The sequence below is a fragment of the Rhinoraja longicauda genome, chromosome 2, assembly GCF_053455715.1.
Source record: "Rhinoraja longicauda isolate Sanriku21f chromosome 2, sRhiLon1.1, whole genome shotgun sequence".
NCBI classification, from domain to species: Eukaryota; Metazoa; Chordata; class Chondrichthyes; order Rajiformes; family Arhynchobatidae; genus Rhinoraja; species Rhinoraja longicauda.
The window spans coordinates 69777256-69801234 of record NC_135954.1 but is presented as its reverse complement, the minus strand read 5'-3'; the positions used below and the strand labels follow the sequence as shown (position 1 = coordinate 69801234).

The window sequence follows — 23979 nt, the reverse complement described above, 5'->3', positions numbered from 1 at the left end:
AGACTAGTTTTGTTGTCCTCCTGATTAAATATTACTGGTTGTATTCCTCGTTGTCACCTTCACCTCAGCTATCAATGAATCATTCTACATTCCCTTGATCATCGTCCCTTTTGATCTGTGTTTTCACACCTTGCCCTTCCATATGTCTATGTCTCCCTCAGTTGAAGAAGAGTCCTGACACCAAACATCACCCATTCCTTCTCTGCCTGACCCGCTGGGTTACTCCAGCATTTTGTGTCTATCTTAAGTGATGGGTGGATACAGGTGCGTGGGGAGGGGGGAGAGGTTGATTGGCAGATGTTGGACAAAGGCCAGAGATGAAAAGACAAAAGGCTGCGAGATAAAGGGATAAGGTAAGAAGAGGCGTGGAATGTAAACCCAGCGATAGAGATATAGGTGGAAGGGGAGACGAAAGGTGGCAGGATGGTGGGCGAAATGGGAATGCATTCAGATGGAGTATAGGGAAGAGAGGGGGCAGAAACAGGGTGCTTTAGGTGGTGGTGGGGGGGGGGGTTTAGTGAACCTAAATTGGAGAATTTAATGTTCATAGTGTTGGGCTGAAATCTACCCAAGCGAAATATGAGGTGCTATTCCTCTGGTTTATGGATAAATGAAGTTGATTTTGATGGTCAAGATATTTCAAGCAACATTCCTCTCGGATCTGTGTAAAGGCTTTAGCTTTTCATTATACATCTTAATGACTTGGATATGAAACAAAAACTTTATATCCAGGTGAGCAAATGAAGATAAATTAACTGACATAATAATTGTATGTATAAAAACAGTTACAAAGTGAAAAAAACAATGTCAGGGAAATGTCATCTTGGATTCTGTTGTCTTGCACTTTTAATCTGAGAAATTTAGAGTTATGGAGCAGCAATGGGATTCATGTGCATGTATACGGAGATCACTAAATGTGAGTGTATACACTCATTACCATATAAATGGCTGAGCTACAGACAGAATCTTACAGCTTGAAAACGGGCCCTTCGGCCCAACATTGCCCACTCCGGCCAACATGTCAAATCTACACTAGTCCTACCTGCCTGCGTTTGGCCTATATTCCTCTAAATCTGTTCTATCCATGTCCCTGTCTAAATGTCTCTTAACTGTTGCGATAGTGGATGTTGCGACATTACAACATGATACTTTGCACAGTAATATGCCATATGATTTTCAGATGGCTGCTCCTATTTTGGGTACTGTACCTCAGGCTGGATCTATGGATTTGGGAATGGGTATAGGTTTGAATCATCAGAATTATGCCTGCGATTAAAATTAAAATTTTGCAAATAGATTACATAATCTACTCCCTTATGTTAAAACGGTTATGAAATGAGAGATGATGGTGTAGAAAGGATTTTTTTCTTTCATAGCTGCAGGGAAATTAGAAATCGGAACACAATGCATAACAACAAATTTCGAGGAAAGTAAAGTTTCACAAGAAAGGCAATCTAAAATTCTCTCATGATGCTATGGGTGCTGGGCCAAGTAAAATTTTCAAGACACAGAGGACGTACATCTTGTTAGATAGATGTCTTAGGAAAATGTTCCTGTGAATCCCAATGCAGATAGAGAGATAGCCAGCGGTAGAGTTGCTGCTTTACAGCGAATGCAGTGCCGGAGACTCAGGTTCGATCCTGACTACAGGTGCTGTACTGTAAGGAGTTTGTACGTTCTCCCCGTGACCTGCGTGGGTTTTCTCCGAGATCTTCGGTTTCCTCCCACACTCCAAAGATGTACAGGTATGTAGGTTAATTGACTGGGTAAATGTAAAAATTGTCCCTAGTGTGTGTAGGATAGTGTTAATAGTGTTAGTGTGCGGGGATCGCTGGGCGGCGCGGACATGGTGGGCCGAAAAGGCCTGTTTCCGCGCTGTATATATATGATATGATTATTAAAAAAACGTGGGCTTTCCTCCACATTACAGAAGAATGTTCATAACTTAACTGAAGACGAGATATTTAATTAGATTTTTATTCTGTTTTTCTAGGGTATGACCGGAAAAAAAGGTGAAAAGGTTAGTATATTACTAAAGACCCAGAAACTAACCTTGTAATGCTTTGGATGAATGATTAAAAATAGTGTATCTGAGTCAAAAAGGCATATTGCTAATGTGGCTGTTGTATGTTGCCATTGCTGGCTTCCATTTCTGAGGAACAGAATAAATATTTCAGTATCTTAATACTATTCTATTTATCTGCCTCTGAAGATAGAGGGGTTTAGGTGAGGATAGAATGTATTCATATTCTCCATTAAAGGTCATACTTAAATGGTGTTTGCTTTGAAAGGTACCTTTTGCACCCTAGCAAGTAGTTGGTACTTACAGGACAACTAAGGAGAAACTTATCAAGAAAAAGGAAAATTCGCATTACATTTGGGTCATTATATGTTAGTTATGGTTGTATTCTAACCAATTCTGATGTTTGCAGGGTATAATGGGTGAAATGGGACATCAAGGAATCAAAGGAGAAATGGTAAGAAGAGCTGTCAAATAATCTATATTTGTAAAGTATGGGTTTATTTACATGCATGTCAATTGTTCTTATTTATTATACCACTGTTATACTGTAGGAATGTGCTGTGAATAAATAGAAGTTAGGTAATAAATATATGGTGGAAGCCTCTCTGACAATATGACTGATCCTCTCAATCTCCTTTATAATGCAGGGTGTTGTCGGTCTTCCAGGAATGTTGGGACAGAAAGTAAGTACTAAACAAAAAAAGACAATAGTTTAGCACAGTTTGGCTCAAATTATCTGCACTGGAATCATGATATAAATTTATATGAAAAGAATGAAATCTACTTTATATCTAAGGTTGTAGCATGCAATGCATTACACCCTGCAAATATATTGTTAAAGAATCATAAACTAAAGACAGCGAATATAATAAAGATCCAAAATAGAAAATAATAATAAAATGTAAGGAAATAAATAGTGCCGAAAGAAAATACAGCATTTAAACATTCTGAGTATTCACCGCCAATAGTGAAGAATCATAGAATGATACAGTGTGGAAACAGGCCTTTCGGACCAACCCGCACACACTGGCTAACAATGTCCCAGCTACACTAGTCCCACTTACCTGCGCTTGATCCATATCCCTCCAAACTTGTCCTATCCATGTACCTGTTTAACTGTTTCTTAAATGATGGGATAGTCCCAGCCTCAACTACCTCCTCTGGCAGCTTGTTCCATACACCCAACACCCTTTGTGTGAAAAAGTTACCCTCGGATTCCGATTAAATCTTTTCCCCTTCACCTTGAACCTATGTCCTCTGGTCCTCGATTCCCGTACTCTGGGCAAGAGACTCTACCTGACCTATTCCTCTCATGATCCTATACACCTCTATAACATCACCCCTTATCCTCCTGTGCTTCATGGAATAGAGACCCAGCCTACTCAACCTCTCCCTATAGCTCACACCCACTAGTCCTGGCAACATCCTCGTAAATCTTTTCTGAACCCTTTCAAGCTTGACAATATCTTTCCTATAACATGGTGCCCAGAACTGAACACAATTTTCTTAATGCGGTCTCACCAACGTCTTATACAGCTGCAACATATAAGTAATTTCAAATATAAATAGAGATTTAGTTGGAAAAGTAAAAGGTGTTGTGAAAGGTGCACATCATTGGTGGTCATGTCTATGTCACCATGCCAAATGGCACCCTACTCATTTACTCGTATCCTATTTTTTCTCTATATCGATTTTGTTTTTGTTATTGCCCACATAATAATAATTGGTCAAATTGCAAATTTAATGAATTATCTCTTTGGTGTGTGCCTAGTTTCACATGGGTTCACTGTATTCTATTAATGGTACAGGTCCACCACAGATTTTTCGACAACTGGAGGTCTGGCACCTCTTTTAATCTGGACAAAATTATCAAAGTGCACTTGAAATCCCCATAGGAAGTCCACTGAAATGCAGCGCCCAGGCCAGGTGAGGCGGCCGATCTCAGCCTCATCGGGACTGCTGAGGCCGATTAGCAGGTCGAATTTGCCCCCTGCGGCCAGAGCTCCAGAACTCTGGCCCGAGCCGGCAGATTCTCATAGTCGACTTACGCAGTCGACTTTGCAGGTTGGTATCTTGGGCCATTGGTCCCCTCTCGGAGGCCGTGACCACTGTTAGTCTGGCAAAACAGATAATCTTTTCTAAACAGATAATCATTTCTAAAACAGACAATCATTTCCGGAACCAAGGATGTCTGAAAATTGTTGTGAAGGGCATTCTGAAATTTGACAGATCAAGGTTAATCATTTAAGCAACAATAAAGTATACAGATATTGCAGAGAAAGCAATGACAATCTTCATTGACTTTTTGAATGTTGATGGCTCTTTAGCACCACTGACCTGCAAGATTCCAGTTGTTTCAAGTTGAACCAGGTGTCGTTTGGCTCTGTGATATTGGCCGTGTTATTGATATCCATTCAGATACCTTGATTATGCTGGTCTTTTGGATGGCAATTTTACTGTGGCTCCAGGAAAATAGTAAAATATCAATTAATCTACATGCTTGGCTGCTTTTAGTAAATTATGTTATGTTCAGTTAATACCACCAAAAGCGCTGCAATAATTTTTGTGCATATATCATGCTGTCGTTTATGTGTGGCTAATGAATCTCTTCTGGCTTGGATAGGTTTTAGTTGGCAGAAAATAATGATTGCACTGTAAAAGCTTCTTCATCCTGCTCATATATATATACTCGGCCCATGCACTCCCTCCTACAACCCCCTCCGTACACATAACTCAGTTTGCACCCTCACCCCTTCCCACCACCCTCTGTATACTGGCACAGCCCGTACCTCTCATTCCCTCTGAAGAAATATTATTTTATGAGACTATAATTGTAAACATCAAAATTTTGAGGCCAGGGACAAAGGCATGTTGCCAAATTGGAAGGCAATCACATTGCTTAAAAGCATCTCCTAAAGTGTATTGCGAGGAATGCACAGAACATAATAAAAAATACTTTATTAAAGGTAAAATCAAGCTATTGGTGCCAGCATAATGTAAAGTGCCATGGGAAAGCAGGTCGACAAATAATGTCGACTTTAAGTATGATTACACTGATTTAGTTTTGAGAAGCACTATTCAGATAACTGTTCAGGAAGTGTTCTGTTCCATTCTATTCAGAGGATTCAGAGGGTAGATGGTGAATCATAAAAGAGACAGATTTTTGCTTCAAAAAACAAACTGGTGGAGGAACACAGTAGGCTCGGCAGAATACATGGAGGAAAATGAACAAATACGTGAAGGAAAATGAACAAATAACATTTCTGATTGGGATCCTTCAGTCGCAGCCCAAAACATCATCGGTCCATTTCCCATCACGGATGCTGATTCTTCCACCAATTTCCTTTATGTTCAAGATCCCAGCATCTACAGTCTCTTGTGACTAGATTCTGCTTGAAATAATGTTGTGCTTGTCTTTCACTGGATAATGTTTAAGATGTAACCCAACTATATGGCTGAGTGAATGGAGACACAAGTTTGATTGTCATTCATTAGATTGTATACTGTTGGCCTGCATAACGGGTGAATGTAGTCGATAAAACCACTTCAGCAGCTAGACTTTTGAGCAAATAACTTGGCAAATAAGTTGAAGCATTGGAATTAGGGCTTTATTTCTTCAAAAATGAGAAAACCAAAGCAAAGGTGTTCTTATTCGCTGAGCCAGAGGGACTGAAGAATCGGGACTACCAACAAAACACTGAATGAGATGATCAGTTGTCTGACATTTCCTGAAATGCACAGAAGTTTTTCTGGTTACAAATTGTAACGTTGAAAATCTGAGGGACTCACTGACTTGGGACAAGATTGTACAGAGGATTTGATGTCAATGTGCACTATAAATTCCATGGACGCCAAAGCACATGAATTTGCATGGGGTTTACTGGAATACAAATAGTATGGACATGCCATTGAATTATGAAACAGAACACTTGTAAACAGATAAAGGGAAGGATCTTCGTGAGACAGCACCATCTTGTGCCACCTGATGGTAACACAGTAATTGCAAGCATCAAACAAATTGAGGTCAGACATGAAGATTTATTGCCAAGATGGAGAATGTGCAGGTTTACAAATAACATAAGCCATCATGAATCCATGTGAACTGATAGAATATGCCAAATTCTATTTGAAACATTGGAAACATAAAACAATTTTCATTTTCTAAATACATATGCAACTTGTGCCTTTCACCCTCCACCCAATTACTCAATTCTCTCAAACTGTCCATGCTAACATTCTCCTCACAACCTGGAAACACAAGAGACTGGAGATGCTAGAATCTTGATCAATAAACAAATTATTGGAGGAACTCAGCAGGTTAGGTGCCATCAGTGGAGGAAATTGGGCTGATGGTGTTTCAGGTTGGGACCATTCGCTGACCCATTGAGTTCTGCCAGTTCTGGTTCAACATTAGCACAATTCGACTCTAATGACTGGTTGCATCATGGCCTGGTTCAGCAACTTGAACTTCCAGAAATGAAGGAGATTACAAAAAGTGATGATCTCCCCACCACTGATGGGATTATATGCCTCAAAAAGGTAGTCACCATCATCAAGGACCGACACCACCCTGGTCATGCTCTCATTTCACTCCTGCCATTGGGAAAAGGGTTTAGGAGCCTTGATCTCCAGGTTCAGGAACTGCTTTTTCCTAACAACCATCAGGCTGTTGAACACTACAAACACCAACTAAACTGCAAACTACAAACTGTCTTGGTTGCACTAAGGACTTCCGGCTTTTGTTTTGCTTTGCACTAATATTGTTTTTTCTTTTAATTTATTGAACTTTCTTGTTGTTTGTTTTGTTATGTTATCTATTGGGTAACATGTTTGCAGACCTGTTATGCAACTGTAAGTAAGAATTTCAGTGTTCTGTTTCATTACTAATGACAATTAAACACTCTTGACTAGTTTCAAGATTTCAGACAAAGGGCCTTTGCCCACATTGCAGTCTAAAGGTCAAGAGATAGTGTGAAGTGAACGGGTGATAAAAAGTTTTAAATTTAAATGTTTACTAATTATAGAAGGAAGGAACATAAGAATACACACAATTTTAAGGATAAAAAAAATCCAGCAGGTTTAAATGGATTGAATGAGAGACATAATTTAGCACGATGAAGAAGGATTGGGAAGGTTGAGAGAAATAAAAGTTGTGACGATTAAAAGGGCAGATTTTCAATCTTAAAGGCTGAGAATGATTGGAAAGGTGTATAAATCAATAGTGTGCAATGGACCATGGAAATTGTTCCTGAGGACCTGGCACTACAAGCTTTCTCCAGCTAACAAGGCCTAATGTACAGTGCCCTCCATAATGTTTGGGACAAAGACCCATCATCATTTATCTATTTACCTCTGTACTTCACAATTTGAGATTTGTAATTAAACAAAAATCACTTGTGGTTAAAGTACATATTGTCAGATTTTAATAAAGACCATTTTTATACATTTTGGGTTTCACCATGTAGAAATTGCAGCTGTGTTTACACATAGTCCCTCCATTTCCAGGCACCTGAATGTTTGGGACACAGTAATGGCGTGTAAATGAAAGTAGTCCTGTTTAGTATTTTGTTGCATATCCTTTGCATGCAACGACTGCTTGAAGTCTGTGATTCATGGACATCACCAGTTGCTGGGCTCTGATGATGCTCTGCCAGGCCTGTATTGTAGCCACATTTAGCTTATGCTTGTTTTGGGGGCTAGTCCCCTTCAGTTTTCTCTTCAGCATATAAAAGGCATGCTCAATTGGGTTCAGATTGGGTGATTGACTTGGCCACTCAAGAATTTACCATTTTTTAACTTTGAAAAAACCCTTTGTTGCTTTAGCAGTATGTTTGGGATCATTGTCTTGCTGTAGAATGAACTATCGGCCAATGAGTTTTGAGGCATTTGTTTGAACTTGAGCAGATAGGATGTGTTTATACACTTCAGAATTCATTATGCTACTACCATCAGCAGTTGTATCATCAATAAAGATAAGTGAGCCAGTACCTTCAGCAACCATACATGCCCAGGCCATAACACCCCCACCACCGTGTTTCATAGATGAGGTGGTATGCTTTGAATCTTGGGCAGTTCCTTCTCTCCTTCATACTTTGTTCTAGCCATCACTCTGATATGTTAATCTTTGTCTCATCTGTCCACAAGACATTTTTCCAGAACTGTGGTTGCTCTTTTAAGTACTTCTTTGCGGCTAACCAGTGGTTTGCATCTTGCAGTGTAGCCTTTCTGTTCCTGAAGAGTGTTTCTGATCTGTCAGACAGGTGTTTGGGGATTTTTCTTTATTTCGAGAGAATTCTTCTGTCATCAGCTGTGGAGGTCTTCCTTGGCCTGCCAGTACCTTTGTGATTAGTAAGCTCACCAGTGCTCTCTTTCTTCTTAATGATGTTTCAAACAGTTGATTTTTGGCAAGCCTAAGGTTTGGCTGATGTCTCTAACAGTATTATTCTTGTTTCTCGGTCTCATAATGACTTATTTGACTTTCATTGGCACTTTGGTCCTCATGTTGACAAACAGCAATAAAAGTTTACAAATGTGATGGAAAGACTAGGTGCTGAGAGCTCTCTTATACCTGCATTAAGGAGGCAATTAAACACACCTGAGCAATCACAAACACCTGTGAAGCCATGTTCCCAAACATTATGCTGCCCTGAAATGGGGGGACTATATATAAACACTGCTATAATTTCTACACGGTGAAACCAAAATGCATAAAAAATGGCCTTTATTAAAATCCGACAATGTGCACTTTAACCACATGCATTTTCTTCTTACAGATCTCAAATTGTGGAGTGCAGAGGCAAATAAATAAATGATGGGTCTTTGTCCCAAACATTATGGAGGGCACTCTATCTCACATTAGGATTTGCATACTTCTCACATTGAAAAACCTTTCCAAATAAAACAAATCATGGGTGTGGACCTCAACGCCTGTGCATGAGAAGAGTGTCAGCGAGTCAGGCAGTAAGGGAGGATCTCAAATATCAGGTTGAGTCATTGAGATAAGGAAGAGGTCATGAGGTGGATGTTCGGCAGATGTGGCAGGGCTTGCACGCCATCATTTCCTACAAGGTGGTACCAGGGTGCAGTTCAAGTGACAGCAAAGCATTACTCCCAGACAATCTCATCTATGCATGATTAGGTAGGGAGAATGCAGATGAGCCTTCCCATGTCCCCATAGCCCGCGATTAAATTTCAATCGCAGTCACAGAGGCTAACATCAGAAGATCCTTCATGAAGGTGAACACTCGAAAAGCGTCTGGACCTGATGGTAAACCTGGTTGTGGTCTCAAAACCTATGCAAACGAACTGGCTGGAGTTTTTGCAGACATCTACAACCTCTAATTATTGTGGTCTGAGGTTCCCACCTGCTTTAAAAGGGTATCAATTACTACTGACCAGTGGCACTAATGTCCCTGGTGATGAAGTGCTTTGAGAGGTTGGTTATGGCAGACATCAACTCCTACCTCAACAAGTACTGGACTCACTACAATTTGCCCACTGCTACAACTAGTCAATGGAGGATGCACTTTCACTGGCTCTTCACTCTGCACGACCACTTGAACAATAAAAACACACACGTCAGGCTGTTTTATATATACACTGCAACTTGGTGTTCCACATCATTTTCCCCTCCAAACTAGTTACCAAGCTCATGGAACTGGGTCTCTGCCCATCCCTCTGCAACTGGATACTTGACGTCTGTTTGACGTCTGTGGTGGGAAAATTAATGGAAAAGATACTTAGGGACAATATATATAATTATTTGGATAATCAAGGCCTGATTAGAAACAGTCAACATGGATTTGTGCCTGGAAGGTCATGTTTGACTAATTTTCTTGAATTTTTTGAAGAGGTTACCAGGGAAATTGATAAGGGCAAGGCTGTGGATGTTGTCTATATGGACTTCAGTAAGGCATTTGACAAGGTTCCACATGGAAGGTTGATTAAGAAGGTTAAATCGTTGGGTATTAATATTAATAGTGAGGTTGCAAGATGGATTCAACAATGGCTGAATGGGAGATACCAGAGGGTAACGGTTGACAATTGTATGTCAGGTTGGAGGCCAGTGTCTAATGGAGTACCCCAAGGATCTGTGTTGGGTCCACTGTTGTTTGTCATTTACATTAATGATCTGGATGATGGTGTGGCAAATTGGATTAGTAAATATGCAGATGATACTAAGATAGGTGGAGTAGTTGATAGTGAGGTAGATTTTCAAAGTCTACAGAGAGACTTGGGCCTTTTGGAAGGGTGGGCTGAAAGATGGCAGATGGAGTTTAATGCTGATAAGTGTGAGGTGCTGCATTTTGGTAGGACAAATCAAAATAGGACGTACAGGGTAAATGGTAGGGAATTGAGGAATGCAGTGGAACAGAAGAATCTGGGAATAACTGTGCATTGTTCCCTGAAGGTGGAATCTCATGTGGATAGGGTGGTGAAGAAGGCGTTTGGTATGCTTGCCTTTATAAATCAGAGCATCGAGTATAGAAGTTGGGATGTAATGTTAAAATTGTACAGGGCATTGGTGAGGCCGAATCTGGAGTATGGTGTGCAGTTCTGGTCGCCAAATTATAGGAAGGATGTCGACAAAATGGAGAGGGTACAGAGGAGATTTACTAGAATTTTGCCTGGGTTTCAGCACTTAGGCTACAGAGAGAGGTTGAACAGGTTGGGTCTTTATTCTTTGGAGCGTAGAAGGTTGAGGGGGGACTTGATAGAGGTTTTTAAAATTTTGAGAGGGACGGACAGAGTTGACGTGGGTAGGCTTTTCCCTTTGAGAGTGGGGAAGATTCCAACAAGGGGACATAGCTTCAGAATTGAGGGACAAAGGTTTAGGGGTAACATGAGGGGGAACTTCTTTACTCAGAGGGTGGTGGCTGTATGGAATGGGCTTCCGGTGGAAGTGGTGGAGGCTGGCTCGATTTTATTATTTAAGAGTAAATTGGATAGGTATATGGATAGGAGGGGATTAGAGGGTTATGGTCTGAGTGCAGGTAGATGAGACTAGGTCAGGGAGAATGGTCGGCGTGGACTGGTAGGGCCGGACAGGCCTGTTTCCATGCTGTAGTTGTTATATGTTATATGAATGGCAGCAACACTTCCTCCTCGATAACCATCAGTACAGGAGCATAGTTCTGTTTTGGGATATGACAATAAAACACTTTTGACTTCTGACTCTTGATTGATGCCAAAGGGGTAGGCTCAAACTTGCAACTGAAGAGTTAAGTTCAGCTTCAAGAATGGGTACAGCTAGGAGTTGGAAATAAGGGGGTGAGAGCCCGGTATCATTGGGCTGAGGAGAAATGCAGTGCAAGACACAAGTCACAGTTCCTCTTTAACTGATTGAAGCCGAAGGCCTTCATTTTATCTGTTACCCACACTGTACACTTGTGCAATGAGAAACCACGTAAGTGGTTTATACAGAATCAAGGGATACTGTATGGGGAGAAAGCAGGAATGGGGTACTGATTTTGGATGATCAGCCAGGATCATATTGAATGGTAGTGCTGGCTCGAAGGGCTGAATGGCCTACTCCTGCACCTATTTTCTATGTTTCTATGGTGAGCAGGAATGCATGGCACTGTGTTAAATGATTCTATGTATGATGCTATGTCCTCGTGCATTAAAGGGCCAGACTAATGGAGGATCCAGAAGGCAAATTCATGGGCTTTGTAGTAAGTCCCTGATTTGCTATATGAAGTTTTGCTTTGGATTTAATCCATGTAACTCATAGAGAAGTTATACTGCACAATAACATTTCTACAGCACTGTCTTTCAGAGATTTTCAAGGCAAGCCTAAGCCAATTTGTATCTTTAAGCTGTGATATCTATTTTTACATCAGCAAATGTAGTGCCATTTTATCCAAGAAATACAAAGAGAAACATATATGTATGCTAATTTCTTTCGGAAGCTATCTGGTTAAGGAGAAATGTTGGCCAGACATCAGGAGAATATAGGAAAGTGGTTTGGAGCAGATTCAAGAAAGCTAAAAGTTAGATTTTAGAAAACATGATAAAAAAAAAAGGCAGCAAATTAGATGAAGCAAGATGCATGTTTTTCAATACAGAAAGAGCTGTTAAAGTGGTGTGGAACCCCTAAGGAGAGAGCACTGTCAATTTATTAATGCAGGTCAAAATATGACAGATCATTTTAATGTGCACTTGTCATTGTTCATAAGAAGCTAAATATTTGAGCTAATTTTAAGGGAGAGATGAGCAAAATGAAAATTTCCGATGTACAGTAATTGAGACTAAAGGAAGACAAAAAGTGCCTGTTTGGATAAATCCTGAGGGAGTTGTAGGAAGAAATTGTTCATGGCTTGGACATTATATCCCTGTGCTCTGTAAGCTGTGGATGTGAGCCACAGATTTCAAGATTGGCCACTGCAGTATCCAATTTTAAAAGGCCAGACAGAACTAATCTGATTAGTTACAGAATAGTTACTTTAACATCTGTGTTCGGAAATGTATGGCGTCACGTAGGATGAAATTACGACCATGGCCCAGATTTTGAGGCAAAAATAGCAGTGAAACTCTCAGTGCTCGCTGTTGATTGAATCGTAAATCAGGCAGCAACTTCCAACCATCTCACATGAGCACAGAAACATTCATATCAGGAAGCTGCTGTCGAAATTGTCCTGATCCTCTGAAAGCTTTGCAGTAACTTTATCTCATCCTGAGGCCCTCTTTGTAACAGGCGGAAGCCCATGAGGTTACTGTACTCATGTGACAGGTGACCATTAAAATCTTATGAACATTTCAGAACGTGTCCCGAGATTGCACTGAAGGGAATTTTCAACTGCTCAGTTAATGCTAATTTTTGCCAAATGACATCTCTAGCACCAGAAATTAACTTTCCTCGAATGTGAAGAATCTCATTAACATCAAGATGCAACTGAAATGAGATCAGAATAATTAATGAAAAGATTTTAGAAAACGAAACTAATGCTTTCGAATGCTGCATATTTGTGTAAGGATAACAATTATATAACAATGATAAACACAAAATACTGGAGAAGCTCAGCAGGTCAAGCAGCATCTCTGGAGAAAATAGATAGGTGACATTTTGAGTCGGGACCCTTCTTCCCGGCGTGAAACATTACCTATCCATTTTCTCCAGAGATGCTGCCTGACAGGCTGTTACTCCAGATTGTATGTCCATCTTTGGTATAAATTAGCATCTGAAACTCCTTTTTATTAAATTATATAACAATCATGCTTCACAGCTGGCATGGATAAGATGGGCCAAAAGGCTTGTTTCTGTGCAGTATAGCTCTGTGATTAAGCACCTAACAGTTACAAATATTGTTTATTTTTAAAGGGAGAAATGGGTCCAAAGGGAGTACTCGGAGCCCCTGGACACAGAGGACCTGTTGGTAGACCTGGAAAGAGAGGAAAAACTGTAAGAGCAATTTTCCCTTTCATTTGGATGATCAGCCATGATCATATTGAGTGGTGGTGCTGGTGCACATGGCCGAATGGCATACTCCTGCACCTATTTTCTATCTGTTATGTTCTTTTTTCCTGTTAAGATTTTGAATGGTGGTTCACTGTGTAATGTTGTGTGACCTGTTATGTAATACCAGGAGACAGACAGATGTTCATCGGAAAAGGAAGGCAAGCTGTGTCTCCTAAACAAATGACAGGGCTATTTAAAAAGTATTCAGATGGAATGGTCTTGCTCCACCCTCTTCAGACATAATAATTAAAGCACCATTTGGAGTAGCATGAAGCCATGAGAAGCATATTGGATCATATCGCATTTCTTGATTAGTTTCTTCGTTGTGAAATATGGAAAATATGGAAAACCTTGCAGCGAACCCCAACTACGGGTCTGTCTGTACGGAGTTCGTACGTTCTCCCCGTGACTTGCATGGGTTTTCTCCAAGATCTTCAGTTTCCTCCCACACTCCAAAGACGTACAGGTTTGTAGGTTAGTTGGCTTGGTAAATTTTTTAAATTGTCCTTAGTGTGTGTCGGATAGCATTAATGTGCAGAGATCGCTGGTTGGCACAGACCCGATGGGCTGAAAGGCCTGTTTCCACGCTGTAGCTCTAAAACTAAAAAACTAAAGGAAGCCAAAGATAATGACGTAAAGTACCATTAAATTTGAAGAGTGGGATGGATGCCAGGTAGGCATTAGGTCATAAATGATGTTAAGCATGAGAAGTGATATTCTGTAAATTGTAGTTAAAAGAAAAATCCAAAGTTAATTAGTTGGAATGTTTTAGGGGTGTTATTAGAATAGAAGATGATGTGATGTTTTGAGTTCAACTCAGTGTACAATGAATGTGATAATTGTTCTCGAGATGCCAAGCATCACATTATATTGATGGATTGAAAATGACCTACGAAGCTAATATTTTGTGTAAGAAAAAAACATAACCGTGAAAGTACTAAGTAAATTCTTAATTCATGGTGCAAAGCTAATTGATACTCAGCAGCTCTTATTTCTTTAGTTACACTTTTCTTTGTTGCTTTGAATGAGGTTACACCTTTTAAATGGTGGGGGAGTTAACTAGGAAGCAGCTTGCTGAAAATTCAAATACAATTCATGTGGAGTGGTCTGGTGCTGTGGAATAAAAGGAAAGATGTTTGTGTATTTGTTAGGGTGAACACTAGTATTTGACGAATGCAAGTACTAATACTGCAGATATCATGTGACCAAATGCAGCATGCGTCTTGCTTTAAATGAGGAACTTGGACTGGGGAGAAATTATTCTTGGATATTTATAATAATTACTGTTGAAATGAGAAGTTAGTTTTTATGGTCTGAGTCTGAAGAAGGGTCTCGATCCGAAACGTCACCCTTTCCTTCTCTCCAGAGATGCTGCCTGTCCCGCTGAGTTACTCCAGCATTTTGTGTCTACCTTCGATCTTTACCAGCATCTGCAGGTATTTTTCCTACATATCAGTTTTTATATATTAGTTTCGTTTAGAAATACAGCACGGAAACAGGCCCTTCGACCCACCGAGTCTGTGTTGACCACACACATCTCCACACACTAACAATACCCTCCACACACTAGGGACAATTTACAATTTTACCAAGCCAAATAGCCTACAAACCTGTACATCTTTGGAGTGTAGGAGGAAACCGGAGCACCCGAAGAAAGCTCATGCAGGTCACGTGGAGAACATACAAACTTCATGCAGACAGCACCTGTAGTCAGGATCGATCCTTGACCTCTGGTGCTATAAGGCAGCAACTCTACCACTGCACCACCATGCCATCCATTATTTGAAAATTGAGACACTGAGAGGTCTTTTGATCCAATGTGAAAACATTTTTGAATGCATTTAAAGTTCATACGGGACACAATTTCACATCAGGGGATGTTAAGTATATATCAAGATCCTGTGTAGCGGAAAGGTCAAAGTTGAACTTTTTCAAAAGTTAAATTCCCAGGCCAATGACCAATAGCTTTGTTGTTAAGGAGTTCTAATGGAAGCCAGTCTTTATGTAACATTATATGATTTTTGACTGCATCAGAATGGGAGGTCGATCAAATAATATAAATGTGGGATTTTTAATTATTTATTCATATTTTTTAGGTAAGTATTTATTGTCCATTCCTAATTACTTTGAACAGCCTTCTTGAACCATTGTGGTCCTTCGGGTGGCATATCCAAAAAGCTGTTGGAGAGGGAGTTACAGGGTTTAAACACAGTGACCCTTAATATATTTCCAAGTCAGGAGGGTGTGTAGTTTGAAGGGGAATCTGCAGGCGGTGGTGTCGCCATGCACTTGCTGCCCATATCAATTTCAGTGAGAGCAGTTGTGGGTTTGGGAGATGTTATCAAGCTCGGCAAGAAACTGCAGCTCATTCTGTGGATGGTTAATAGTGCAGAATGTGTGCACAGATACTAGAGGGGACTATTATTTAGGGTCATGGATGGGCGACCAGTCAAGTGGGTTGCTTTACCTCTCGCCTCTTGAAAGCTGTTGGTGCTCACAGGGGTTAGATTCACAGGGCAGCTGAGCTACAAGTTGAAAATTGAGACACTGAGAGGACTTTTGATCCAATCTGCTTCCAACGATGAAAGTCGGCTTGGACACTTCTGTGATCATTTTATATTTTTTGCTTGCTTGAGTAGTTATCAGTGATTTTGCTCCCTAAACTCCGAATTAATAGGATGGAGAATCAATCTAATGTTTAATGTCACTCAGGTCAAACAGAGGCATTCAGAATTAATTTAATGAATAAATTGTTTTATCTGACCTGACATGGACCTGATGGCCCAAATAGCCGTCTTCTGCTTGATATTGATTTTGCAGGAAAATGAGAGCTACTAAAACAAGTGTTGCCAAGGGAAGTAAGTAGAACCTGAGGGCCTTTATATTGCGAACAAAATACTAAAAATGTATCTGTTTTTCAAATTCAAAAGGCTTATGGACGTAACAGATTTGACATGAACTAACAGAGCAGGGGGAGCACAAGTATGAAATCCAGAGAGAAAAATTGAGGAAGGAGATAAAAATAAATCCTTTGCGAGATTGGAAAGTTTTTAGAATTGTATACCTAGGACTATATTAATCCTGAACGTAGCTTTATCCAGATTCTTGCACATGTTGCAAGCATACAAGGGGAATATGGTGGAGCCTGACATTTTCAAAAGCACAATTCAGGGAGAGACTCCTCACTACAATGTTTATGGTTTTTTGAAGTTTTTGGGAGAGTGCTATGTATCGCTGACTCCAAAAGTCACATCTGTAAGAAACCAAGTAAACATCAGTTTGGCTTTGTTCACAATATCCACACTGATCTTTGCATGATCTTTTCTATTTCCAAAAGAGGTTGCAAACTTATGCAAATTGAATTGATTGACAGATACAGCATAGAAACAGGCCCTTCAGCCCACCAAGTCCACGCGGACCATCAATTGCCCGTTCACACTAGTTCTATGTTATCCCACTTTCTCATCCACACCCTACACACTAGAATCAATTTACAGAGGCCAATTAACCTTCAAACCTGCATGTTTTTGGAAAGTGGGAGGAAACTGGAGTAACCGGAGGAAAACTACACAGTCACAGGCAGAACATACAAACTGCATACAAACAGCACCCGTAGTCAGGATCAAACCCGGGTCCCTGGTGCTGTGAGGCAGCAGCTGTACCAGCTATGCCACTGTGCCCCCCTGGTGACCTATTCCTTGCCAGCCGGCTGCAGCTGAACTTCACAATCAAAATCACAGCAAGAATTATGAAAGTAACTGATTTTCTCTTCATCTTCACCAAACAAATTGCTAGAAATGGGGAATAGCAGCTTCACAGGACTTTGATTAGGCTGCATTTTGAAGCATTGTGTGCTGTTCTCATCACCCCAATAAAGAAAGGATGTGGTGGTTTATGGAAATGGTACACAGGAGTTTACCAGAATTGTGCCTGGATTGTAAGCCACAAAAGAGGTTGGACAGTCTTGGATTGTTTTCTCTGAAACGCTGGAGTTTGAGGGGAGCCCTGATAGAATTATATAAAATTATCAGAGGCATAGATAGGGTAGATATTCATAACCTTTTTTCCCCAAGGTGGAACTATCAAATACTCAAAGGCACAGCTGTATGGTGAGAGAGTCAAAGTTTAAAGGAAATGTGCAGGGCAAGTTGTTTTACATGAAGGTGCCCGAAAGGAGGCAGACACGATAGTGGCGTCTAAAAAAAGCTTTTCGATTGGCCCGTGGATGTGCTGGGAATGGGGAGATATAGATCATATGCAGGCAGATGAGAGTTTATCTTGGCATCATGCTAGGCACAAACATTGTGGCCCGTAGATCCTGTTGTTGTGCTGTGCCATTCTATGTTCTATGTTAATATGTTAAGGGGAATTTTTAAATTGCATTTCAACAAATATGAAACTAGGCATTGTTCATGTCCAGTCAATGTGCAACAAGCACTGTGGAAAGGAGGAACAATATAAAAGTTGAAAAGGGCCTGAGGAAAATAGGTACAGGTGTCTGTTTTGTGGAGTTTGCAGAATGCACAGAGGGAAATGAAAGTGCAACTCTATTTCTATATGTACATCAGAATTAGTTATAAGTACTTAAAGAGTGCTCATTGGCCTAAATAGACAGGTGAACACATGGGCACTCGTTACCAATGTGTACTTCAAGCTGCCTTATGCCAACCTTTTCGTCCACGATGCCCATGCTGACAATCTCATTTACAAACCTTTGGTGCACCACCCTCCCATCCTTTATCATTTTAGTGTTCATCTAGATCTTTTTCAATGTTGTGAAGTACCTGTCTCCACCGTTTGCTGGGTTCCAGATTAAAACTATCCTCTGGGTGAAAAGAAAATGTTTCTTCAGATCTCCTCTTAACCTTTGCCTTCTGGTTTTTGACATCTCCTTTATGGGGAGGTGTTTTTCATTATCCACCCTATCTTCATCTCCCTCTTCAGCCCTTCCACTCCTGTTAAAATAAACCTAGCCTCCTGCTAAAATAAACCTAGTCCCCCTCCAATTAAAGTGCAACCCGACCCTTTTGTACAGGTCACCCCTGCCCCAGATGAGATCCTAGTAATCTACAAATCTAAATCCCTGCCCCCTGCACCAACTCAGCCACACATTCAGATCCCCTATCTCCCTGTTCCTACCCTCACTAGCACGAGGTACTGGAAGCAACCCAGAGATAACCACCCTAGAAGTCCTGCTTTTCAGCCTCCTACCGAGCCCTCTATACTCATGTTGCAGAACATCATTCCTCTTCTTACTCACGTCATTTATGCCTACATGTACAACTACTTCCGGCTGTTCAGCTTCCCTCACAAGGATATTCTTAAGTTGATCTTGGATATCTTGGACCCTGGCACCAGGGAGGCAATACACCTTCCTCGAGTCTCGCCTGTCACCAAGGAATCTCCTGTCCGCACCTCTGATAATGGAGTCACCCACCACTATGACTCTGTCTCGCCGGTCGAGCCTCAGCGGCAGGTTTCGAGTCGCAGACCATCGCACAAATCAACCTCCCTTCCATTGACTCCATCTACACTTCATGCTGCCTTGGAAAGACTGCCAGCATAATCAATGACCAAACTCACTCCGGTCACTCCCTCGTCTCCCCTCTCCTATCAGGCACGAGGTACAGAAGTTTAAAAACGCATACCTCCAGATTCAGGGAGAGTGGTCCTGATCTCCCATCCAACTCATTGGAGAACTTTGAACTATCTTTAATTGGACTTTATCGGACTACAGTGTTATACCTTGCACAAAACTTTGAACCTTTATCCTTTATCTGTGCACTATGAATGGCTTGATTGTATTCACATTTACTCTTTTCTTTGACTGGATAGCACATAAACAAAAGCTTTTCACTGCACCTTGGTACACGTGACAATAATAAATTAAACTAAACTAAACAAAGTTCTAAAAATCTCCATGAGGTCCCCAACAATCTCTTTCCTTGCCACTGAAAACACCCTGAAATATATTTCATCAGGCCCGATCGGTTTATCCACCTTTATGGGTGCGAAGCAACATAATAATCTTTTTTAATGTTGAAATACACTCCCTGAAATCTATGACCACAATGTCTTTCTCCACAGCAAATGCCGATTAAACATATTCATGTAATTTCTTACCTATAGCCACCAACACCATGCATAGTTTGCTCCTTTGGCCCCTTGTTGTCCTCCTGCTGGTCATATACTCATTAAAAAGCCTCAGGATTTAATCCATAATCATATTTGCCAATAACATTTCTTATCTACCGCACATGCAATACTGCCAAAGGATTCCATCTGTTTCCAGCACTCTACACCTGCTATTCATTTCCCCAGGTAGACACAAAAAGCTGGAGTAACTCAGCAGGACAGGCAGCATCTTTGGAGAGAAGGTCAGGGTGACTTTTTGGGTTGAGACCCTTCCTTTATCAAACCTATATTCTGAGGCATCTAAGATTCACTGGACTTGCATCACTTACTTTTCACCCTAACAGGAATACCCTATTTTATCTCTCATTATTTCATTTATAAAGACTACCACTTGTCAGGTACACACTTGCCTACAATTTTTTTTGCTTCCAATCTGTCCTACCTTATGATTTTGAAATCACCCTTCCCCAATACAGGACCTCAGTTTCTAAACTACCTTTACCCCTTTCCATAACAATCTTGAAAGTTACAGAGCTATAGTCACTATTGCCAAAATGCACTGATACTTTAACTGCTAGTCCAATTTCCTTCCCCAAGATTAGGTCCATTACTGCCCCCTCTTTACCTGCGCACTGACTCAAAACATTCTCTGGGAAGCATTTTAAAAATCCCACTCCTTTTAAGACTTTCATAATAAAGCAATCCACTTATTATTTAAATCCCCAATGGCTCTAACCCTACTACACTTACTGTACATATATTATTGTTAAGATATTTAAGTAAATAATAGAGGCAGGAAACATGTTCCCAATGTTGGGGGAGTCCAGAACAAGGGGCCACAGTTTAAGAATAAGGGGTAGGCCATTTAGAACGGAGATGAGGAAGAACTTTTTCAGTCAGAGAGTGGTGAAGGTGTGGAATTCTCTGCCTCAGAAGGCAGTGGAGGCCAGTTCGTTGGATGCTTTCAAGAGAGAGCTGGATAGAGCTCTTAAGGATAGCGGAGTGAGGGGGTATGGGGAGAAGGCAGGAACGGGGTACTGATTGAGAGTGATCAGCCATGATCGCATTGAATGGCGGTGCTGGCTCGAAGGGCTGAATGGCCTACTCCTGCACCTATTGTCTATTGTCTATTGTAAATTAAATTGTGAGTAAAGGACCATAATTGATATCTTCAACTCTGGGATGATTATGCTACACTATGAACTCCCTGGGACTATGTGTATTAAAAATCACAGGGCATTTACTGCTGCATGCCTGTAACATTGTTGATCAATTAATTACGATAGAATGAGACACATTTTGGGTTGCTCTTTAACCAGGATAGGTCTCTTTTCGACTTCATCCATCCCATACTTTTTAACATTATCATCTGTTTCCTGAATGGGTTTCTGCCTTCATGCATGCAGGGTCTTTCCGAATGATTAAGAATTTAGCATTTCATTCATGCAAGTAACTGTCACCATTGTAGCTACTAGCATGTTTTGATTTACAAGGTGAACCCATGGCATAAACGATCGGGGAACAGGAAGTATTTGGGTCATGACATTTCCTCTTCATTGCCCCCACCCTCCTGTTCCTTTCCCTTCAACCTTATTTAGGACATACATTGATTTAATATAATTCTGTTTCATGCTAACACCAATTATTCTGTCCGGCTATGTCTAGATTTTCATGCATTTTAAGCAGTTTGTTTGTGCATTATAAATGCCGTTAAATTATGTTGCAGTGAGAAATCATCTTTCAATTCTCAATTTGATGTCATCTGCCAACCACCAGACAGTACAGCTGTAAAATCTCATATAATTTCCTCCAAAATAAGCAGTGGGGAATAATGTAATCAGTGTTAGTGCAAATTATTCTTTTTGAAACCCCAGATCAAACCTAACCTCTCAGAACTCAGAAGGATTATTTGAGTTTCAGGAAGGAGCATTGTGCACAACTGTGCTTTCATTACGAAGCAGCTACTTTGCCTTGTAAAATTTTAAATGGAGTTTTAAATTTTAATGGTTGTGGACAAAGACATTAATAACCCAAGAGGACACAAAATGCTGCAGTTACTCAGCAGGCAGACAGCATCTCTGGAGAACATGGATAGGCGACGTTTCAGGTTGAGACCCTTCTTCAGACTGATTGTTGGGGGAAAAGAAGAAATCTGGAAAAGGGGTGAGGCAGGACAAAGCCTGGCAGGTAAGTCGACGCAGGCAAATGGTGTGCGGGGGGTTGACAGGCAGATGGTTGGACCAAAGGCCAGAGAAAAGAACAGTGGGTGTGATGCAGGTTTGAAGAGTTGAGGATTGTGAAGCCAGAGGGAGGAAAGTAGCAGGGGGAGTTGGAGGAGAGAAATACGTGTGAGTTCAGGTGGCAAACAGGCAAGGAAGGAGGAGAAGAGAGAGGAGAGGGGTGTGGGGAGAAAGGGGGAGGGTTGGGGGTAGTAGTAACAGTTTACTCAGAATTGGAGAAGTCAACATTCATACTGTGGGGTTGTAAGTTATCCAGGCGGAATATGAGGTGCTGTTCCTCCAGTTTGCATGTGGCCTCACTCTGACAGTGGAGGAGGCTGAAGACAGAAAGGTCAGATGGATTTGGGAAGGGGAGTTAAAATGGTTACCAACTTGGAGATCCGGTAGGCCTTAGCGGACCGAGCACAAGTGTTCAGCAAAACGGTCACCAAGTCTGCGCTTGGTCTCGCCGATGTACAGGAGGCCACATCGGGAACATCGGACGCAGTAGATATGTTAGAGGAGGTACACGTGAACATCTGTCTGACCTGGAACCTCTTTAACGCCTCTTCCCATGAAAGGCTGACCTATCTATCCTGGGTTTCCTCTATTAATAGAGTGAGGCCACATACAAACTGGAGGAACAGCCCCTCATATTCTGCTTGGGTAGCTTACAACCCAACGATATGAATGTTGATTAAAATATTTTATTATGTGCTGCAGTCTTCCACTGTTTTGCATTCTGCCTTCCTCCAGATGTACTTTGTTGTTATACTTTTTGTCCTATTTTGATTTCATGGAGTGCATTCAAGAGGAGGGAATGATTTTCATTTCCCCTTTTGTATTTTAACCTATTCATAATCCCCCTTTTGGGATAGCACAAATCCTTTCTTTAGTTCAAAAACTGTCGGTCACTATTATTAAGATATAATATGCCAATGTTTCAGAATTCACAGGAAACGCAGATTCTTGAAATATTGAACTCGATGACTCTAATAGCATAATGCCTGATATTATTTTGTTGATATTTGTCAACTAATTTGATTTTAGATCTCTGCTGGTTAAATAAGCACTGAGCATTGTTATCCATTTGAACAACCTTTGAGTGACCATATCCATCAAAAAAATAGAGCTTGGCTATTTTCGGGCCCAGCTCTGTTGAGTTATAAATGGTAAAAAGTAAGTTCCCTCACATGTAGGAGGACCAGTCTTTTTGTCAAAGCCCAGTATATTTCCTGTTGGAGTCTTCAAATGTTAATCGACTCCTTTATTTAGGAGCAGTGTTTGCCTGGGTGGTGAATGCTTTCATTAATTCAAGAGAAAGAAAGTTCCTATGTCTATTTTCAACCACCAGCTAATAACTGTACAACTGAGTCAGCATCTGAACTTAGTATTCTATTTCAACACGTGCTGTTGGATTCTTGTCATAGTCTAATTTTATAAGACTATGAAATATATATTTTATTTATAAGTCAAATACTTTTTTGACAGATTTGTAGACAAAAATAACTTTTTTTGGCATGATTTAGTCTTCAGCTGTCTGAAGCTAGTTTAGACCTGTTTAATGTTAATAATGTCATATCCTTGGCGCTGTATTACATGTTTAATTTCTTCTTTCTAGGCATAACCAAGAAAATAACATGGCAGGGGAAATAAGGAGGAGGAAAGAATGTTTTAAGCTGTATACACTAATTGCTATTTTTAAATAATGAATTTTTAATACCATAATTTAAATCAAAATTTGTTACGCACATTAGTAGGAGGCCAAGAGGGTTGCTTTGAACTTGAACAAGTTTTTTTAAGGATGGTGTAATTTGTATCTTGCTGGGGAATGTGTGCTGGTTTCACGATGCCCAATTAACCAATGCCCATTTGACCTTCATGCAAAATACACCGAAAATTTGTAATCCCTTCTCATCACGATTGGATTTTCTAACCAGGACCAAGCAAGTTTTTATTGAGTGACAAGCATCTTTTGACATAAGCCATTACTGAAGCAATTATTTTGCCTCAGAGCAGAGAGGAGATGCTCTTGTCTGCTTCCACTGGCTAAAGTCACTTCAAAGGCTGGGAAGCTTGCTGGAAGACACATCCGAATAGAGCAAAGAGCAGGCACCTTAACTTTCAAACACTGTTCTGGATGC

General features: G+C 40.7%; 1 protein-coding gene across 1 annotated transcript in view; it reads left to right on the top strand.

Moving 5' to 3' along the window:
• Window positions 1-23979, top strand: part of colq (collagen-like tail subunit (single strand of homotrimer) of asymmetric acetylcholinesterase) — a 66666-nt gene that overhangs the window by 30943 nt on the left and 11744 nt on the right. The window contains exons 8-11 of the mRNA XM_078428584.1: window positions 1994-2020; window positions 2433-2477; window positions 2671-2706; window positions 13344-13424. Coding sequence (XP_078284710.1) covers window positions 1994-2020; window positions 2433-2477; window positions 2671-2706; window positions 13344-13424 — 189 coding nt within the window. The remainder of the gene's footprint in view (window positions 1-1993; window positions 2021-2432; window positions 2478-2670; window positions 2707-13343; window positions 13425-23979) is intronic.